The sequence below is a fragment of the Salvelinus sp. IW2-2015 genome, linkage group LG12, assembly GCF_002910315.2.
Source record: "Salvelinus sp. IW2-2015 linkage group LG12, ASM291031v2, whole genome shotgun sequence".
In the NCBI taxonomy this organism is placed as follows: domain Eukaryota; kingdom Metazoa; phylum Chordata; class Actinopteri; order Salmoniformes; family Salmonidae; genus Salvelinus; species Salvelinus sp. IW2-2015.
The window spans coordinates 6,480,675-6,502,150 of record NC_036852.1 but is presented as its reverse complement, the minus strand read 5'-3'; the positions used below and the strand labels follow the sequence as shown (position 1 = coordinate 6,502,150).

Below are 21,476 nucleotides of genomic sequence, written 5' to 3'. Positions count from 1 at the left end.
TATTGTCTGATCCACTGGGTAAGAATCTCTCTCTCTGTGTGTACAGATGCACAAGTTTAACTAAATGTTCAGACTGTTTCTGCTGAAGAAAGCAATGTTCAGATTTTGAAATGCCTGGATAAACATTTTATCCATCCAGGCATTTCAAAAGTACACGGCAGTACTTCATTTTAAGAAGTACTGCCGTGTCGTGTCAAACCCACGCCTGTGTTTTCAGGAGTGCTACTACCAGTGCAGAATCGATGCTCACTGACTGTTTGAACATCTGCACTGGCGATGAATTACCCCCACCAGTTCCCCTGAGGTTATAACTCTGCTGCCATAGAGTACAGAGACACCTCCCGCACACATGCACACATTCCTGTGCACGCGCACGTGCACACACACACACTGATGCACGGAAAGGACGCACACACACACACGCACGCATGCGCACCTCGCTCACAGCACAACAATGCAGCTCACTGAGTCCCTCCTTCCTCTAACTACTACCTCCTCTGCTGCAGTTCCCTCAATAAAAACCCTCACCTCAGGCTTAAATGAGACAGAAGCGTATTCCTATTCTCTTGGAAGTTTTAAATGGCTGCATTTGAAAACGATTTTTTTCTCCCTTCGGCCTCAAGGAAACGTTGAAATGAGCGACCAAATATATCCTTATTATTTCATGACTTAGTTTGGAGTAAGAAAGAAAGGGTATTATTTGAAATGTCTCTGTAATTGAGACCATGTCTAAGTACATTAGAGGTGTGGAGTGTGTACGTACGTACTTCAAAACTATAGTGTGGTAGCTAATATAATGCCTTTGAGACATCTGACACTAAGCTCTGCACAATTTTCTTTTTGTTAATTGTTATTCTGTTTTCCTTGACAGGTCTCTGTATGGCACATAAAGACGTGTGTAGAGATTGTGTTAAAGCAAGATCGTATCCAAATCGACACCAAACTGTGAAAAAAACGTACTGAAACGGGGAGGGATTACCTTAACTCGTCCAATAAGACACACTAGTTTACGTTTGCGAAACATTTTCCTACGATGTGCTCTAATGATTACGACCCAGCTCTATCAAACAGGAACAGGAAGTGTGACCAGCTACTTCCTGTCTGACTGTGGGTTTGGAGGAGCTCACTGTTCCCCCTGTATGGTCATTAACTGCCATCTCCCATCCCTCCATCCCTTCCATCCATCCCTTTCATCCCTCTATCCCATTACTAACACTTGGAAAATGCTGAAACCAATGGAAAATTCTGATGACCCACCCTCCCCTACTCGCTCCCTCCCTTCTCCCCCTTTATCTCTCCTCTCCCTCTCTCCCTACTCTCCCTTCTCTCTCTACCTTCTCTCCCTCTCTCCCACCTCTCCCTCCTCTCTCCCGCTCCATATAGAGATGAGTAATGTGTGCGGCGCCGCTGTGCCCATGGAGGAATATATTATCCCCCCAGCCCGGTATGGCAGTGATGAATATCTAGGGCATGCTCACTGCGGAGTCACCCAGCCAGGGACCTGTCTCTTATACACATCTAGATGTGTATAAGAGACAGGCTCCATGCAGCTCCTTTACAGAGACAGAGCACAGAGAGAATAGAGAGAATAGAGAGAGAGAGAGAGAGAGAGAGAGAGAGAGAGAGAGAGAGAGAGAGAGAGAGAGAGAGAGAGAGAGAGAGAGGGGGAGGGGTAAGAGGGATGGGGAGAGAGAAGAGAGATAGGTAGAGGGAAGAGAGAAGCGAGAAATGTGTTCTCTTCTCTCCTCTCTCCTCTCTCTCTCTTTCGTGGCGCTCTCTCTCCTTCTCTCTCCTCTATCTCTGTCTCCACTCTCTTCCCTCTCCCTCTCTCCATTTCTGTTTTAAGTGCTCTGCAGTGACCGGATGGGGACACGCTGGGACAAGGAGACCCTAAGACAACCCCTTCCGAAAATATTAAAAATAAAAAACCATGCTCCTAAAATCTGCCATGGTCTTTTAGAATGGATCAAAGTTGCTTCTCTGTCTTCATCTCCTCCAGTTCAACATCCCCAGAGCAAGTCAACATTATTAGAGATGTAGAGTGACAGCCAATTTGCCTTCTATGTTTGATCGAAGGCCAGCCAAATTCCATCTCGGAACATAGAACTCAGAGCCTAGCTTTAAAGAAGAGCCTGAAAACGTCTACTTTTCTAAAACATTTTTAGGGGTGGATCAGCTTAATATTGCGGAAAGATTGTTGCTTCCATCAATGTAATTGTCTGCATCATTTCCAATCCCCCATATCTTTTTTTAGTAAATATATATATTCATATACAGTTGAAGTCGGAAGTTTACATACGCCTTAGCCAAATACATTTAAACTCAGTTTTTCACAATTCTATGTCTTCTGTTTCTTTGTTTTTGGCCGAGTGTGGTTCCCAATCAGAGGCAGCTGTCTATCGTTGTCTCTGATTGGGGATCATACTTAGGCAGCCCTTTTTCCCACCATTAGGTTGTGGGATCTTGTTTTCTGTTTAGTGTCTTAGCCTGACAGAACTGTGCGCTTTCGTTTTCGCATTTGTTATTTTTTGTTTGAGTGTTTTTGAATAAAGAATCATGAACACTTTCCACGCTGCGCTTTGGTCTACTCTTCCTACCACCAACGAGAGCCGTTACATTAACTTCCTGACTGATGTCTTGAGATGTTTCTTCAATATTTCCAGATAATTTTAATTCCTCATGAAGCCATCTATTTTGTGAAGTGCACCAGTCCCTCCTGCAGCAAAGCACCCCAGAACATGATGCTGCCACCCCCGTGCCTCACGGTTGGGATGGTGTACTTCGGCTTGCAAGCCTCCCCCTTTTTCCTCCAAACATAACGATGGTCATTATGGCCAAACAGTTCTATTTTTGTTTCATCAGACCAGAGGACATTTCTCCAAAAGTACGATCTTTGTCCCCATGTGCAGTTGCAAACCGTAGTTTGGCTTTTTCATAGCGGTTTTGGAGCAGTGGTTTCTTCCTCACTGAGCGGCCTTTAAGGTTATGTTGATATAGGACTTGTTTTACTGTGGATATAGATACTTTTGTACCTGTTTCATCCAGCATCTTCACAAGGTCCTTTGCTGTTGTTCTGGGATTGATTTGCACTTTTCTCACCAAAGTACATTCATCTCTACGAGACAGAACGCATCTCCTTCCTGAGCGGTATGACAGCTGCGTGGTCCCATGGTGTTTATAGTTGCGCACTATTACTTGTACAGATGAACGTGGTACTTCAGGCATTTGGAAATTGCTCTCAAGGATGAACCAGACTTGTGGAGGTCTACAGTTTTTTTTCTGAGGTCTTGGCTGATTTCTTTTGATTTTTCCCATGAAGCAAAGAGGCACTGAGTTTGAAGGTAAGCCTTGAAATACATCCACAGGTACACCTCCCATTGACTCAAATGATGTCAATTAGCCTATCAGAAGCTTCTAAAGCCGTGACATCATTTTCTGGATTTTTCCAAGCTGTTTAAAGGCACAGTCATCTTAGTGTATGAAAACGTCTGACCCACTGGAATTGTGATACAATGGATTATAAGTGAAATAATCTGTCTGTAGACAATTGTTGGAAAAATTACTTGTGTCATGCACAAAGTAGATGTCCAAACCGACTTGCCAAAACTATAGTTTGTTCACAATACATTTTTGGAGTGGTTGAAAAACTAGTTTTAATGACTCCAACATAAGTGTATGTAAACTTCCGACTTCAACTGTATATAGACATACAGTGGGGAGAACAAGTATTTGATACACTGCCGATTTTGCAGGTTTTCCTACTTACAAAGCATGTAGAGGTCTGTAATTTTTATCATAGGTACACTTCAACTATGAGAGACGGAATCTAAAACAAAAATCCAGAAAATCACATTGTATGATTTTTAAGTAATTAATTTGCATTTTATTGCATGACATAAGTATTTGATCACCTACCAACCAGTAAGAATTCCGGCTCTATCTGCAGCATTAGTTCTAGGCAAATGTTGCAATTCTTCAGCCACTCCTGGACCTGTGACCAAAAACGAGCTATATATGGACAGTACCAAAATAAATGATCTAATGACTCTGCCTCCTCACAGCAAAATTTGCGGAGCTGGGAAGATTGTATCCCCCATATATGTATATAACATTCTATTGGTTTTGAATCTGGCGTTGTTTTGCGTGTCAATTCACAATTCATCATAAAAAATCTCTTCCCAACTATTTTGCAATTTATATGACACAGCTGTCAATTTTTTGGTCCTTAAATGAAATTGGTATATGTTTTTATTTATCACACTTTTCTTTAACCATTTATGTTCTTTAATGCAGGGCCGACAGACAAGTTCTTTACTTTTTTCCCCTTCTACTTGTCTTTTCCATTTTTGTGGTAATGCTGCAATTAGCTGGTTGTAATTTTGGGTAGAGCAGACATTTCCATATGTCTGTGTTAGCTGCGTGTGTGACATAACTCCACCAGTCCTATTTATGATATCATTCACTAAAATTATACCTTTTTGAAACATTTCATTGAAAAATACGTTTAAAAAAAATAAATTTGTATTTTTGAGTTTAACCACAATATTTGTTGTATTATTTGTTATGTCTTTTCAGGTGGATTCAACTGAAATTGCAACCAACTTTCTAAGGCTTGTTTAACAAAATAAAGATATTTTTGAGATTATTTCCTTTTCAAACAACTGAAAGTGAGCAGTTGTAATCTGAATAAAGGGGAAAAGGCCATTCCTGAACATGGGGTGAGACATTCCTACCAATTTACTAGAGAACCAGTTTGGATTTAAGTATAACTTTTGTATGACTGACGCCTTTAGTGAGAGGTCTAATGCTTTAATATTTAATAATTTCTGCCTTCCGAATTCATATTCATTATATAAATAGGCCCTTTTAATTTTGTCTGGCTTGCCATTCCAAATAAAATTGAATATTTTTTGTTCATATAATTTAAAAAGCCGGTCACTAGGTTTAGGCAAAACCATAAGCAAATAGGTCAACTGTGATATGACTAAAGAGTTAATAAGGGTGATTTTTCCACAAATAGACAGGTATTTTCCTTTCCATGGTAGCAAGTTCTTATCTATTTTTGCTAACTTTCTATAAAAATGTATTGGAGTGAGATCATTTCTTTCTTTTGGGATTTGTATACCGAGTATGTCCACATCCCCGTCAGACCATTTTATTGGTAAACTACACGGTAATGTAAAATGTGCATTTTTTTGTGATCCAATATGTAATATCATATATCAATATCACTTATCATAATTTGGTTTTAATCCAGAGAGGTTAGCAAAAGTATCTAGATCCTCTATGAGGCTGTGGAGGGATTCTAATTGTGGTTTTAAAAGAAAACATGAATCATCAGCATACAATGACACCTTTGTTTTTAAGCCATGGATTTCTAATCCCTTAATATTATTGTTGGACCTAATTTTAACAGCTAACATTTTGATGGCCATAATAAATAGATATGCCGATAGTGGACAACCTTGTTTTACTCCTCTAGACAGTTTAAAACGTTCTGAGATGTAGCCATTAATTACTATTTTACACCTAGGGTTACTATACATAACTTCAACCCATTTTATAAGAGATTCCCCAAAATTGAAATATTCTAGGCATTTATATATAAACTCCAGTCGTACTTTATCAAAAGCCTTTTCAAAATCAGCTATGAAAACCAGGCCTGGTGTCCTCGAAATTTCATAGTATTCTATTGTTTCCAGTACTCTTATATTATCTCCAATGTATCGTCTATGTAAAAAACCTGTCTGATTAGGATGAATGATATCTGACAATACCTTTTTAATTATATGTGCCAAGCATTTAGCTAGGATTTTTGCATCACAACACTGAAGTGTAAGAGGCCTGGATCTTTATATATACCACTTGGGTCCTGTTTCAGTAATAATGATATCAGACCTTCTTGATGCGTGTCCAATAATCTACCATTTATATAGGAGTGGTTAAAACATGCTAATAATGGTCCTCTGAGTGTATCAAAAAAAGTTTGGTGTACTTCCACTGGTATGCCACCCAGCCCTGGAGTTTAATTGCATCAAGAAGTTCCTCCTCTGTAATTTGGCCTTCACATGAGTCTTTCTGTACAGATGTAAATTTTACATTATTATTAGGGAAAAAATTGCAACATTCATTTGTAACAAGTTTCAATAAAAAAAAAWTGGCAGCATTTCTATATTAAAGATTGAAAAAGAATTTGGTGCATTGTTCTCCATATTCCATCCAGTTCGCTTAATTTTTATAATATATTACACTGGATCTTTCTTGAATAAGTTCCTCCATTTTGTTTTTCCTCTAATTTATTCTGTGAGCCTGACAACTTCATGTACTGCCCCTCTGTTTAATGGGCATCTGGAATTTTCCACCTGGTTTCAGCAGCTCCTATCCTACTAATAAATTCAAATAAGAACCTTAGCGTGGAATGGAGAAAGTGGCCCGTTAAATAAGTTAGAAGATATGAGTTAGTTACCCTTCCTCCAACTTGTCTCGTCGACCCAGTCTATCTGTGAAGTGCAATGTATTTGGCTGTCTGCCCAAGAGGAGCGTGGCAGAGGTGAAGGGGGGGGGGGTCCTTCTCAAGACGGCCTCGGCCACAACAGCAGACTGCAGGCTACACACTGTATAGGCTAGGCTGGTGCTAACATGTGAGGAGCTGTGAAATAGATACATTCACATTATCGCAGCACTAGGCGCCCACTCAGAACACAGCGGAGATTAATAACCACTGTGGGTTGTTTTCCACCTCTCCTTTCTATATATTTGGTGGGTTTTTTTTGCGGAGGAGGGGAAGCGATATACACACACGCACGCACACAATCTTACACACAAACACGCACGCACACACAGCTGAGCTCCAATGCAAGGCAGTCGTCTGTCTGCCCATAGGCCCTGCTACTCACTGCCAAGCCTGCGGAGGCAGAAGCAATGTGACCTAGAGGCCAGCCAGGCAGCTGGCCCGCCCCCTTTTCAGCAGCAGCCAACGGCGGATGCAACAGAAACCAATAATCGGAGTGTACTGAGAGAGCCTTGGTTGAATACCAATTACATAGTTCGGGTCATGGCTGGGTAAACCCTGACTTGTTCAGCCCGCTGCCTGCTATGACCAATGCTTTGGCCCCTGCAACACTAGACCAAATGGAATCTTATTTATTTGGAATTCCATGGTTTGAAATAGCATTGCAGTTCACACACATTTACATTGCTGTACACGCTGACTAACATTATTTCACACATACTCACATTGAGGATCATCATACATACTCCAAAATACATTGGTGAGTCACACATACACACACTCATATTGACTGTTATCCAAACCTGTGGAGGGGCTGTGCTATGATTTTCCCTCGTTGGATGCTCTCATCCTTGAGTCCATAGAGCCCTGATGATATGGTCAAGGATGTCGTATGACCCCACTTGTTCAGCCAGTATAGTAAATATTTGCGAGATACTTATGACCATGTAGTGTATGTGGACATCTGGTTATCGAACATCTCATTCCAAAATCATGGGCATTAATATGGAGTTGGTCCCCCCTACATCAGCCTCCTCTCTTCTGAAAAGGCTGTCTACTAGATGTTGGAACATTGCTGAGGGGACTTGCTTCCATTCAGCCACAAGAGCATTAGTGAGGCCGGTCACTGATGTCAAGCAATTAGGCCTGGCTCACAGTCGGCGTTCCAGTTCATCCCAAATGTGTTCGATTGGGTTGAGGTGAGGGCTCTTTACACCTTCACTGGAACTAAGGGGCCTAGCCCGAACCATGAAAAACAGCCCCAGACCATTATTCCTCCTCCACCAAACTTTACAGTTAGCACTATGCATTCGGACAGGTAGCGTTCTCCTGGCATCCACCAAACCCAGATTTGTCCGTCGGACTGCCAGATGGTGAAGCATGATTAATCACTATCGAGAACGCGTTCCCACTGCTCCAGAGTCCAATGGCGGCGTGCTTTACATCACTCTAGCCGACACTTGGCATTGCACATGTAAGCTTCTGTGAGGCTGCTCGGCCATGGAAACCCATTTCATGAAGCTCCCGACAAACAGTTATTGTGCTGACGTTGCTTCTAGAGACAGTTTGGAACTCGGTAGGGAGTGTTGCAATCGAGGACACATTATTTTTCCTCGCTACGCGCTTCAGCACTCAGTGGTCACGTTCTGTTAGCTTGTGTGGCCTACCAATACGTGGCTCAGCTGTTGCTCCTAGACATTTCCACTTCACAATAGCAGCACTTACAGTTCACCAGCTTTAGCACGGCAGACATTTTATGAACTGACTTGTTGGATAGGTGGCATCCTGTGACGGTGCCATGTTGAAAGTCACTGAGCTCTTAAGTAATGCCATTCTATTGCCAATGTTTGTCTATGGAGATTGCATGGCTGTGTGCTCGATTTTATACACCTGTCAGCAACGGGTGTGGCTGATATAGCCAAATCCACTAATTTGAGGGGGTGTCCACATACGTTTGTATATACAGTGCATTTGGAAAGTATTCAGACCCCTTTCCCTTTTCCACATTTTGTTACGTCCCTATCAGGTATCAAGGTAAGACCCAGATGCAGACCGTGTCGAAGTAACAATGTTTATTACAGTATCCAATACCCCATAATGACAAAGCGAAAACATGTTTTTAGAAATGTTTGCAAAACTATAAAAAACAGTAATACCCTTTGCTATGAGACTCGAAATTGAGCTCAGGTGCATCCTGTTTCCATTGATCATCCTTGTTTCTACAAATTGATTGGAGTCCACCTGTGGTAAATTCAATTGATTGGACATGATTTGGAAAGGCACATATAAGCAACTTTTATCCAAGACAGGATTGTGTCGAGACACAGATCTGGGGAAGGGTACCAAAACATTTCTGCAGCAACGAAGGGCCCCAAGAACCCAGTGGCCTCCATCATTCTTAAATGGAAGAAGTTTGGAACCACCAAGACTCTCACCCGGCCAAACTGAGCAATCGGGGGAGAAAGGCCTTGGTCAGGGAGGTGACCAAGAATCTGATCGTCACTCTGACAGAGCTCCAGAGTTCCTATGTGGAGAGAGGATCTGCAGAGAAGAATGGGAGAAACTCCCCAAATATAGGTGTTCAAATCTTGTAGCGTCATACCCAAGAAGACTCGATGCTGTAATCACTGCCAAAGGTGCTTCAACAAACTACTGAGTAAAGGGTCTGAATACTTATGTAAATGTCATATTTATTTTAAATAAATTTGCAAACATTTCTAAAAACCTGTTTTTTCTTTGTAACCGTGGGCTATAGTGCGTAGATTGATGAGGGGAAAAAACTATTTAATACATTTTAGAATAAGGCAATAACCTAACAAGTCAAGGGGTCTGAATACTTTCCCGAATGCACTGTATGGTGTTTCTACCCAGAGGCTAGAAGGACACCTTTCATTTTTATTTAAGTAATGAAATCCTTGAAAAATCCCTCCTTCCCCAAATCATTGATTCTAAACTCATTGCTTCTCCACCATGTCCTAAGGAGTTAGAATGTGGGAAGCAGTGGTAGAATGCTGAGCTATGACTTCTGAGATGCTGAACCCAAAGGAATCAACTGCAAGTCAATGAACAACACCCTAATGAGGCCTGTGACTGCTGACTGAACTGAGTGTTGATTTATCCTGCTAGCAGGCTGTTGTTCGTTGAACATGATATCCCTCTCCAATCTTCTCTCATACTAAGACTCTACCCTCTTAATTTATAATCAACTCCTGCACATGTACTAATCAGAGTAGCAAAGCTCCAAAATAAGGTATTCATCCTACCTAATTGTGTCATGTTTGACTGCGTCACAAATTACACCCTATTCCCTTTATACAGACTCTGGTCAAAAGTGGTGCACTATATAGGTAACATGGTGCCATTTGGGACACAGTCCTTGTGTGTTGGTGTAACTCCAAGAACATAGTCCCTGTACAGATATCTGCAGAATGATGCCTCTATCACATATTTAAAGAGAGCGAGTTTCCCCTCTTACAGTGTCTCCAATACTACGGTACGTACAGTGAACCTATCTCATCCAATAGCGTTTACATATGACACCCACTTTGAACTACCCATATTCCATTGGCCTGCTGATTTTTAAAATGTCAAAAACATATGCATCCAAAGTAAAGGATGTGGCTGGCTCCTTCCTAACCACCCAAATGACGCCCGATTCCCTATGTAGGAGGTCCATAGGGCGATGGTCAAAAGTAGTGCACTATACAGGGAATAGGGTGCCATTTGGGACGTACCGCCAGACTCAGTGTTATCTACAGGTGCTCATGCTCGTTGCTCTTCTTTCCAGACATCCATGATGAGAACGGGCTGAAGCCGGTCATGGTGTACATCCACGGGGGATCCTACATGGAGGGAACGGGGAACATGATCGACGGGAGTATCCTGGCGAGCTACGGAAACGTCATCGTGATCACCATAAACTACAGGCTTGGAGTGTTAGGTAAGTCACAGCAGATCATTTGGGTCTTCTGAGCGCTTTGTGATGATTTCTATGGATTGATGGATTCATCCATGTTGTGTGTTTGATGTGTGTTTTGGTTGGCTGCAATACTGTAAATGCTGGCGATTAAAATTGTGAGGTTTATGTGGTATAATTTGTATTTTTCCAAATGTGTATTCTTTGTAAAATTATATTGTATTGTAAATTCAGTATTTTCTCAACTGATGGCACAGCAGGAAATAAACCCATACAAATTGAATGGGGAGTAAATAAGTACAAACATTTTATTTTTTTTAACTTACACCTGATTTGGCTGAATTTTACATCTCAAATAACATTGCTCTAATTGCTCTGATAGTACAAGAGAGGAGAATGTGATGGTAGCTATTTACAATAGGAGAGGTTTCTGGTAAAACAACGTTAAATGTTCCGACATGGAATTAAGCAATTTTCCCCCAGCATATCAACTCCTGTAACTCCAGTATGAACTTTGGGGATAATGGAGTCGGAGAGGTTATCAAACTGATAGGCTTTGTCATCCCAGTTCATAGTGATACTGTGCATGTTTTAGCAAATTATACTAGACCTACGAATTAGAAGATATACAAACACTCAAGCTATACTGTCTTGCTATGTGTCACATTATGCTTGGTCCCTGTATCTATTTTTACCAACAGCTATATTAGTCAGAAGCATCTGGAAGATTTATCCATGTCTATTTTCTAAATCCACTGTACAGTACATTTCGCTGTTCTTTCTGCAGTGTTCAGATAGACTCCTAATCTCGTCCACCAGCCGGCTCTGTCTCTTTCACACCTCACTGTCTATAAGTACAACACCTCACTGTCTATACACGGTAATAATTGAGCCTGGGGACAAGCTGAGACTATACCTGGTAGTTTCATGGAGACCAAGATAATGAAGTGTTGTTAAGCCCATAAGAAAATAAAAAGCTACATCCAGGGTGTTCAATTCATATTCACACCCCGGTATCTACTGCTGCTCTGCTTTCCATTTGTTATGAAGCTGAGCTGTCTGCACCACTCGCTATATTTAGTTTCGCGATTGAGAGCCAGGGGGAAAAGGTGTTCTGGAAAAGTGTGCACTGCGGAAGAAAGGGAAAAAACGTAGAGAGAGGAGAAAGGAGGCCCTCGTTGAGTCTGTATCTCTGCTTCTTTGATAGACTGGTTGAGGAGAGAGATGAGGGGTGTGTTTGTGTGTGTATGTGTGTGTGTGCGTGCGTGCGTGTACATGTTTGTGCGTACCTATACATGCATGCGTGTGTTCAGGCTAGAGCATCCCTCAGCTACATGGTCTCTATTCTCCCATAGAAATAGAAATGGATTCATCCCAGCTAAAGATAAGGACCAGGAGGTTAATTCTCCTCACACTCACCACCTTCCTCTCCCAGAACATTGGACAGTCTCTGCAAGATAGGCTAGTGTCTGAATAGTGTATTCAGGTAGTTTAATATCTGAATAGTGTGATCAGATAGTTTCATGTCTGAATAGTTTATTCAGGTAGTTTAATGTCTGAACAGTGTGATCAGATTGTTTCATGTCTGAATAGTGTGTTCAGGTAGTTTAATGTCTGAATAGTTTATTCAGGTAGTCTGATGTCTGAATAGTGTGTTCAGGTAGTTTAATGTCTGAATAGTTTATTCAGGTAGTCTGATGTCTGAATAGTTTATTCAGGTAGTTTAATGTCTGAACAGTGTAATCAGATTGTTTCATGTCTGANATGTCTGAATAGTTTATTCAGGTAGTCTGATGTCTGAATAGTTTATTCAGGTAGTTTAATGTCTGAACAGTGTAATCAGATTGTTTCATGTCTGAATAGTGTGATCAGATAGTCTGATGTCTGAATAGTTTATTCAGGTAGTCTGATGTCTGAATAGTGTGTTCAGGTAGTCTGATGTCTGAATAGTGTGTTCAGGTAGTCTGATGTCTGAATAGTTTATTCAGGTAGTCTGATGTCTGAATATGTTTCACTCCAGGTAGTCTAATGTCTGAATAGTGTGTTTCAGGTAGTCTGATGTCTGAATAGTTTATTCAGGTTAGTCTGATGTCTGACATAGTTTTATTCAGGTAGTCTAATGTCTGAATAAGTTTATTCAGGTAGTCTGAGTCTGAATAGTGTGTTCAGGTAGTTAATGTCTGAATAGTTTATTCAGGTAGTCTATGTCTGAATAGTGTGTCAGGTAGTCTGATGTCTGAATAGTTTATTCAGGTAGTCTAATGTCTGAATATGTGAATTCAGATAATCTTCCAGTGTATCAGGGTGTGTTGGGTTCCTATAAGGTCACATTTACCAGGAGTAAACAGCAAAGCTTTGCGTTTTGAAATATGAAAAAAAAAACATCCTCATTTTGTGAACTCAATACACTTTCACACTGTATTGATTCATTAATTCAAACTAACTCAAGACTCTGTTGGGTTTGAAGATTCAATTAATTTTAAAAACAAGAGAAGTGTTATATTATGTAACCAACCCGTGTTATATTATGTAACCAACTATCATGGTGACGGATGGTATCTTTAGCCTCTTAATCTCACAAACGCACAGAACGAGGGCATGGTGTCTGTGCAACAGAGTGTGTGTGAGATGGAATCAAGAGCAGTAGGTGGGTCATCTGTGCAGTGTGTGTGTGTGTGTCTGTGCGTGCACGTGTATGTGTGCAGCATCTCCGGCTCTGTATCCAGTGGCTGGCCCTGGCTGTGGCCGCATTGGTACCATGCCATGCCTCCACGCTGCTTTCGTAACACTGCACCATCTGTGTCCAAGCTCCACATGGGCCGATCTGTTTGACGAGCTCTCCCTGAGCTCCATTACTCTGAGCTGGGATGTGTCAGAGCCACATGGCACTCCGCTCCTCTCCTCCTCTCTCCATCCTATTATGGCGAGACGTGAGGGGCCTGCTGATGTCTCCCTGATACAGATGCATGTGTCTTGTCTGCCTTCACTTAACCCTTCCAATCCTTACCTTCCCCCACACCTTCTCTGCCTATCTCTCTCTCTCTATTTCTGTCTCTCGTTCTCTATCTCTCTCACTCTCTCTCTTGCTCTCTCTCTGCCTGGTAAACGCAGGTTCTGAGTGTTTGGCATCTAGGTCTTAAAATACAATTTAATACCAACTTAATCCTGTCCAGATATAGGTCCAGATAAGGGCTTTTACACCCTTACAAGGTCTGGAAATATAACGGGGATTACCAGTAGTTTGTTTTACTGGTGAATCAGTAATGGAATGGAAATGTTGTTTTGGGAACACGATATGTCCCACATTCTTGGCCTATTCAGTCGGAGGAGGAGAACAATTTTAGCACAATAGTATTTTAGCTGATTGATCTCGATACAGTGTCCATATTAGGATAGCCTCTGCCTCAGCTGGACCGTTCAGTGTCCGTAGATCTTAGACAGCTTGAAGCCTCTATTCCTTCCTGCCCCTACTGATTGTGTCAGCAGACACATATTTAACTGCAGTTTCCTGCACTGTGAAGAGTGTTACGAGAGAGAGCATTACATTTATTTAATACTAGTATATCAAAGAACATGTAATGTAAAATTGTGTGTCTATTGTTGTATTTTTTTAAAATATATGTACTGTATGGTGCATTCGGAAGTATTCAGAACCCTTGACTTTTTCCACATTTTGTTACATTACAGCCTTATTCTAAAATGGATACAAGTGTATTTTTTCCATCATCAATCTACACACAATACCCAATAATGACAAATCCAAAACAGTTTTTTTGATATTTTTGCAAATGTATTAAAATGAAATATCATATTTGCAAACTATTCAGACCCTTTACTCAGTACTTTATTGAAGCACCTTTGGCAGCGATTATAGCCTCAAGTCTTCGTTGGTATGACGCTACAAGTTTGGCACATGTGTATTTGGGGAGTTTCTCCCATTCTTCTCTGCAAATCCTCTCAGGCTCTGTCAGGTTGGATGGGGAGCGTTGCAGAACAGCTATTTTCAGGTCTCTCCAGATACAGTATGTTCGATCGGGTTCAAGTTCGGGCTCTGGCTGAGCCATTCAAGGATATTCAGACATTTGTCCCGAAGTCACTCCCGCGTTGTCTTGGCTGTGTGCTTAGGGTCATTGTCCTGTTGGAGATTAACCAGTCTGTCCTGAGAGCTCTGGAGCAGGTTTTCATCAAGGATCTCTCTATACAGTGCTCCGTTCATCTTTCCCTCGATGCTGACTATTCGCCCAGTCCCTGCCGCTGAAAAACATCTCCACAGTATGATGCTGCCACCACCATGCTTCACCGTAGGGATGGTGTCAGGTTTCCTCCAAACGTGACGCTTGGCATTCAGGCCAAAGAGTTCAATCTTGGTTTCACCAGACCAGAGAATCTTGTTTCTCATGTTCTAAGAGTCCTTTAGGGGCCTTTTGGCAAACTCCAAGAGGGCTGTCATGTGCCTTTTACTGAGGAGTGACTTCCGTCTGGCCACTCTATCATAAAAGCCTGATCGGTGGAGTGCTGCAGAGATGGTTGTCCTTCTGGAAGGTTCTCCCATCTCCACAGAGGAACTCCGGGGCTCTRTTGGAGTGACCATTGGGATCTTGCTCACCTCCCTGACCAAGGCCCTTCACCCCAGATTCTTCAGTTTGGCCGGGCGGCCAACTCTAGGAAGAGTCTTGGTGGTTCCAAACGTCTTCCATTTAAGAATGATGGCCACTGTGTTCTTGGGGACCTTCAATGCTACAGAAATGTTTTGGTACCCTTCCCCAGATCTGTGCCTTGACACAATCCTGTCTTGGAGCCATACAGACAATTCCTTCGACCTCGTGGCTTGGTTTTTGCTCTGACATGCATTTTCAACTGCGGGATCTTATACAGACAGTGCCTTTCCAAACCATGTCCAATCAATTGAATTTACCACAGGTGGACTCCGATGAAGTTGTAGAAACATCTCAAGGATGATCAATGGAAACAGCATACACCTGAGCTTAATTTCGAGTCTCATAGCAAAGGTTCTGAATATTTATGTAGATACTTTTATACATTTGCCAAAATTTCTAAAAACCTGTTTTCACTTTGTCATTATGGGGTGTCGTGTCCGTGACTATCATTCCATGTTATTTTATCAAATCAATACTCTATGTGTAATAATTACGTGATATTACGTGATTCAACTAATCATGTAAACTTTAATTAACTAGGAAGTTGGGGCATCACAGGAAAATATTTATAGAGTCTCTATTTCCCAAATTGACTCTTCAGATATTTTCATATCATATCGATTAGTCATTGTCATTAATGTATTATTACCTCATCAGTTCTCATTACTGAACATTGCAAACCCCTGGATATCTGCACGAACCCTAGTCTCTAAAATGAATCAGCGATATACAAATTGGCTTAATTATTTATTTACTAACTAACTAAACAAATCACAGAAATACATAATCAAACAATATAGTTATTGGTTACTAACCCAATGCATTGATAAGTCCCTAGTGGGCTAAACCGGTATGACGGCTTGGTAGACATTGGAAAGGGGTGGGGACAGATAAAAAGCGGGAATGACAAAATGGATTCACTCCTCAGAGTTGATAATTATATTAATTGAAATGCTAATCCTTTGCACATGAAGGCCGACTCATTCTAAAATAATTGCAATGTATATATTTACGCCCGTATGCTGTCGTTGTCTTCTCTGTTGGAATCGCCAGTCTGTCTGCTGGAGAGTCAGTTCATCAGAGAGTCTCTGGTTAACTTCCCCAGAAGTCACAATGTCTTTAATGGTTGTAGCTTTCTCCGCAGCTCTGGATGGTGTCTGTTGTAATGGATACGTCAGGCTTACAGAGGATTGTTCCATAGAATAGATGCTTCCGCGATTGTTGGTACTCTCGTACTAGACTTACGTAACTTCCAGCTGCAGACTAGTAATTCTACGTCTAGGATTTGCTCTTATTCTGTATTGATCGATAGTCTCAGAGTTGAACCATTTCCTGCCGTGTAGCCAACACTACACGCTGTATGGTCTCCGTGGCCTATAGAGCTGTAGTTCTTAACCATTTCAACATGTAGCGTCAGCTGCATTTTTCTAGTCTAATGTTAATTTCGTCAAGAGTGGGTTTTATACACGTCTGAGAAAAGGGCGGTCCATGACGCTGATGTAATGTCTACGCTCACGTGGGCATGGCCACTGATTTGGTTAACTTTATTTGAAAACCCATATTTTCTCATTTAGAAGGTTAGTTTCATGTTTAATCACATACGTGTCACATTATTTAGATGTAAACCCCATCATTAAGAAGTGTACACAACCAAAGACACAGTAATGAGTGTTTCCTGTCCTTCACGAGGTCACCAAATGAAACACGCTCGTCATGACTGTCCCTTAAGTGTCCACGGACCACTCGCACATTCTCAAAAATAGAAATATTGTTTAATTATTCAAACTTTTGATGTCCAATGGTCTCTCTGTGACCCACACTTTACATTCCAATCTCGAACATTACAGAGCATAGAGGCAGCGTATTTTATGACCGCCATAAAACAGCCCGACAGCCAACTTCCCGCCCCCCCCCCCCTCGCTGTAGTGAGGACCTACTGTAACCTGACCTTTCAGATTGTCACGGTAGAGTTATGACAGGGGTATTGTGTGTTGATTGATGAAGTTATTTTTAAATGTAATCCATTTTAGAATAAGTCTGTAATGTAACAAAATGTGGGTGTCTGAATACTTTCCGAATGCACTGTAAATCTATAATGTCTATGTTAATGTTTTAAATGTATGTAAAATGATGATTTAGATACAGACCACCAGTATTGACAGCTTCTATTCATCAATTAATCAAAACAAGATTAAAGCAATAATGAAGGTTTTACTGTATGTTATAGATTTCAATAGTCTATAGGCTGCTGTATTAATTCGTGTAGCCATAGCATCAGTGATATTGAGACAGAGATACATAAGAAAGATGCTGGTCAGTACCTGGTTTCTTAATATTTACAAAGCAGAATTTCAATGTCCTGAGAATCTGTCATTCAATCAGTTTGTTTGTGAACGTAAAAGAAGAATTTGTGTACACACACTAGGCACCACTGGCCACATCAACAGTTGAGAGAGACAGTGAATGATGTCTCACAACAACATGTCATAATATTTGTGTTTCTACTGTCTACAGATATACTGCTGTGTGTTTTCTATGCTGTTGTGTTTTATTAGGGCTATTGTTGGTCTTTGGTGGTGGCCCTAGGGGCCCCCGGGGAGCCTATTGGGGACCCTGCTTGACTCCACTCACACTGGGACAAGGACAGCTAGTGCCAGGAGGAGGTCAGATCTGAACCCCCTGTTGATTTCCCCCAGCTAGCGAGGGGTGGAGACATGTCGGCCGTATCACCCCTGTTTGGGAAGAGAATATGTGTGTTAACTGGAGGGACTGGAAGGCTGAGAGGCTGGTCATGACATATACTGTACAATAAACACACTGATTCTGAGTCACGGAAAGGAGAGAGGAGAGGCCGCTTTGACGTGACAGAGATGAGAAGAGAACACAGTCAGCCCACTGCCCCAGTGTTGATGCCTGGTCAGCTCTCTTTCAAAAAAGTAGAATAACTAACAAACAAACATACATTTCCTTTAGGCCTGTACACGCGAGGAATGGGCCGTGGCAGGAAAACGAGGGCAAAGCATTCATTAGCATGACAAATGGTCCTCTCTCACTGTGCTCCTTTTGACGATGTGCGCCAGTCTAATGCCTACTTTGACAAATGAACAAATGAACTACTATTAGCTACCCTTTATTCCACACGAAGCCTTRATATCAGATTGAGCTCTGATGTGTCTCAGGGAAGATGGCGGTGTGTGATAGATAGAAAGAGGAGTTGACGTGCTCAGCTCAAAAGTTTGTYGTGACAGGTCTTTGTGTGCCGGGTTCAAAAGGAATATCCTTGGAAGAAAGTCTAAACCTACATTCAGTGAAATATTCTTTACGTTGCAATGTCTTTTTTTTTTGTTGCAGCGTAGGTCAGAACATTCTGAAGACATTAAAACTTAATATTTCAGTGAGTTAGAGTTTTTCCTCTCTTATGGTGTGTTATAGATCACATTGAGCTATTTTCTGTTTGACTTAGTGTTCCACTAGGCTAGTTCTTTCTTTATTTCACACTGGTTGATTTGGACATAAACTGTAGTAGTGGTAAATAATTGTTAAAGAGAGTACATTCTCAGTCAACTTACCTGGTAAAATAAGTGTCAATAAAAATGGCACTGACGTCATGTTGACTGTTTGTTTATTATTTCATGGTTGATTCAGATCCTTGAATAACAATTAATTATAATTTTTTTTTTGGAACAGTTGCCTTTTAGATGAGAATGAATAAAGCATATGAGTATAGCAACAAAGGCGTTGTTAAAAATGACTTTGCAAATCAGAAATTAAACGAATTAATAGTAATTACTGTTGAGTAATTGTCAGATCATTATGGATTAAAGTTGGCTTTTATCGTGAATAYGAATAGCTTGTTTTTGTTCGGAAGACCTTTAGAGGAGGGATGTGATTGAGCTTTTCACGTCCTGCTTTTTGTAACAATATTTAGCAAAACAAGGCTGATCGCAGACAGGTTCACTTTTAAAGGTCATCGTTGTCATGATGGTTCGGTAGAAGAGCATCCATTGTAATTGTAAACAAAACACTGAAATATATTGATATTGGTATTGATATATTCTCTCTCTTCTTTGTGGTTTGTAAATGTTCCTTTCGGGAAAAAAAGTACTTGGCCAAAAATAGCGCCCATTATTTTCATGTCCTCATACTGTAAATATGAGAATGGACAGTATCTAAACACACACGCCAGCTATGTTTTTCTTGAAGTAGGCATCTACTGTAGGCTCTCTCCAAGACCACCATATGGAGATATTTTATCACATTCACATTCATTGACCTTTGTGTTTTATTAGCTTTTGAGTTGCTTGAGCTACACACAGAGCTGACACAGTTGTGTCAAGCAAAGCTACAGTACACTAGATCCACGGAGAAGATGTGGGTAGTGCCACACAGGCCCAGATGGAGAGGAGAGGGGACATGGACATCATCGGTGTGTGGGTCAACACACTGTGCACACGCACGCACGCACGCACGCACGCACGCACGCACGCACGCACGCACGCACGCACGCACGCACCACGCACACACGCACACACACACACACACACACACACAACACACACACACACACACACACACACAACACACACACACACACACACACAGACAAAAGAGTCTCTGTGTGTGTGTGTCTGTGATGTACGGATAACAGCAAATACTGAATCTCAGAAGAGTAGAAAGATCGAGGGATGATAAAAAGAAAGAAAGCTGGGTGGAATTTTAAATGGATTTGGTCAGTGGCTCAGTAAATCTCCATGTTACTGAAAGCATCCTTTTTTTACGCCAGAGGATGACTGCAAACGGCAAATGATGCCCTCCTCTCTCACCCTCTCTGTCTTCCTTTCCTCTCCCTAATGCATTGTTTATCCTGTAGAGTTTGTTTTAAGTAAGTGGTCTGGTACACAGAGTATAGTGAATGTAATTGCACGCTGCATTGAATTTTGGCAATTACAATCGGTTGAGATGACCGAGCATCGCTCGCTCATCTCCCTCCATGGTTTAAGAAAGCCTCAGCCTCCGCTATCCAGTCTGGTGGATAATGAGGCAGGATGGAAAATGCCACGGTAAACATTAATCAATGAGACTCAGACTGCCGAAAATGACTGATTTGCAAATGGCTAAGTGGAGTGGCGTGGTGGCCGTAATAGCTGTTTAGGTTTGACAGTCACTACACAATGGGGGAGTTGATTTGGTTCTGCTGGGGGCTAGTAAACGGGTAAGGATGGTGGCAATGTTTCCACCTCTGGGTTAACCATTATGGCCGACTGTGCGGCTGAACAACACCAGGTCATCACAGTCTATTTCTCTCCGTGACTCCCTCCGTGTTTGGAGGTCGCACATTTCACGACCCACACTTTTCAGGTTCAATTGCTATTATACCAGCTGTAATGTGAAACAGTAGAAGCCTAGTTGAGTGTGGTGGGTGGGTGTGCCTGCCTGTTTCTTGTGGATACTGTTTGCTGTAGTTGCAAAAAATATATATATCGTTTATCTCTTACAGTTTTATATGTGAACATAATTGTCAGATAGTAACAAGAATAGCTTAAAGGATTTAACATAGCAAACACGTCATCTGACATCCGTTGACGATCACTATTATTCTGAGATTACAGTGAGTCTGTTGAGTTTAGAAGACATCAAGAGACAGATTTAATCAGAACCCACCCAACCAAGCAACAATAAACTTGTATCGCTCAATGTTATGGTTCCACGGTATGGGACTTTACTGTAGAGCCAGGCTTTTTGACTTTCTTTATTGGAGTGCCTCTGAATTAAATACGCATACAGATTCAAAACATCTGTGATATTACAGCTWTATTAAGYCACATGAGTTGCAACCMAGATATGATTTYCTGTTGCRGTTTACTGAAATATGGCCATACACTTGTATATATACATGAATAGCGAAGAAAAGTTGTCATGTTTTTGTTATTTTATATTATGATGATGATGATGATCATAATCATCATCATCATTATTATTATTATTWTTATGAYGTCAACTCCCAGTGTAGTGCCRGTACTGATGCTGTTTGTTTCTGCTCAGCGGTGCTGTAGTCTTATTGTAAAAGTGTTTGACCTTCTCTTACACAGTATTCCGTTCTTAAAGGTTTTGGGAGCCTCTAAGCGTCACGATTTAGTCAAATGTTTTGCATATTCATGTTSAGAGTTTGTTTATTTGCAAAGCTCAAGCTGTTAATATGCGTCAGTTCCTGAGGTGGTGATGAAGACTCACTTTAACAGTAACAGACTGGCAATGTATAATACTGAGGAAAGGAATTGAGCAAGACTAGATAATGCAATTTTACACCAAATTCCTTCAATTAGTCTCCTTCTTCCGTAACATGCAGGGGCGTAACTTTCATTGGGGACGGGGGGGACATGTCTCCCCCCCC

At 41.3% G+C, this 21,476-nt stretch overlaps 1 protein-coding gene across 2 annotated transcripts in view; it reads left to right on the top strand.

The window, feature by feature from the left end:
- Positions 1–21,476, top strand: part of nlgn4xa (neuroligin 4 X-linked a) — a 67,328-nt gene that overhangs the window by 19,700 nt on the left and 26,152 nt on the right. For both annotated transcript variants that reach the window (XM_023997712.1, XM_023997711.1), the window contains one exon: positions 10,299–10,451. In XM_023997712.1, the coding sequence (XP_023853480.1) occupies positions 10,299–10,451 (153 nt within the window). The remainder of the gene's footprint in view (positions 1–10,298; positions 10,452–21,476) is intronic.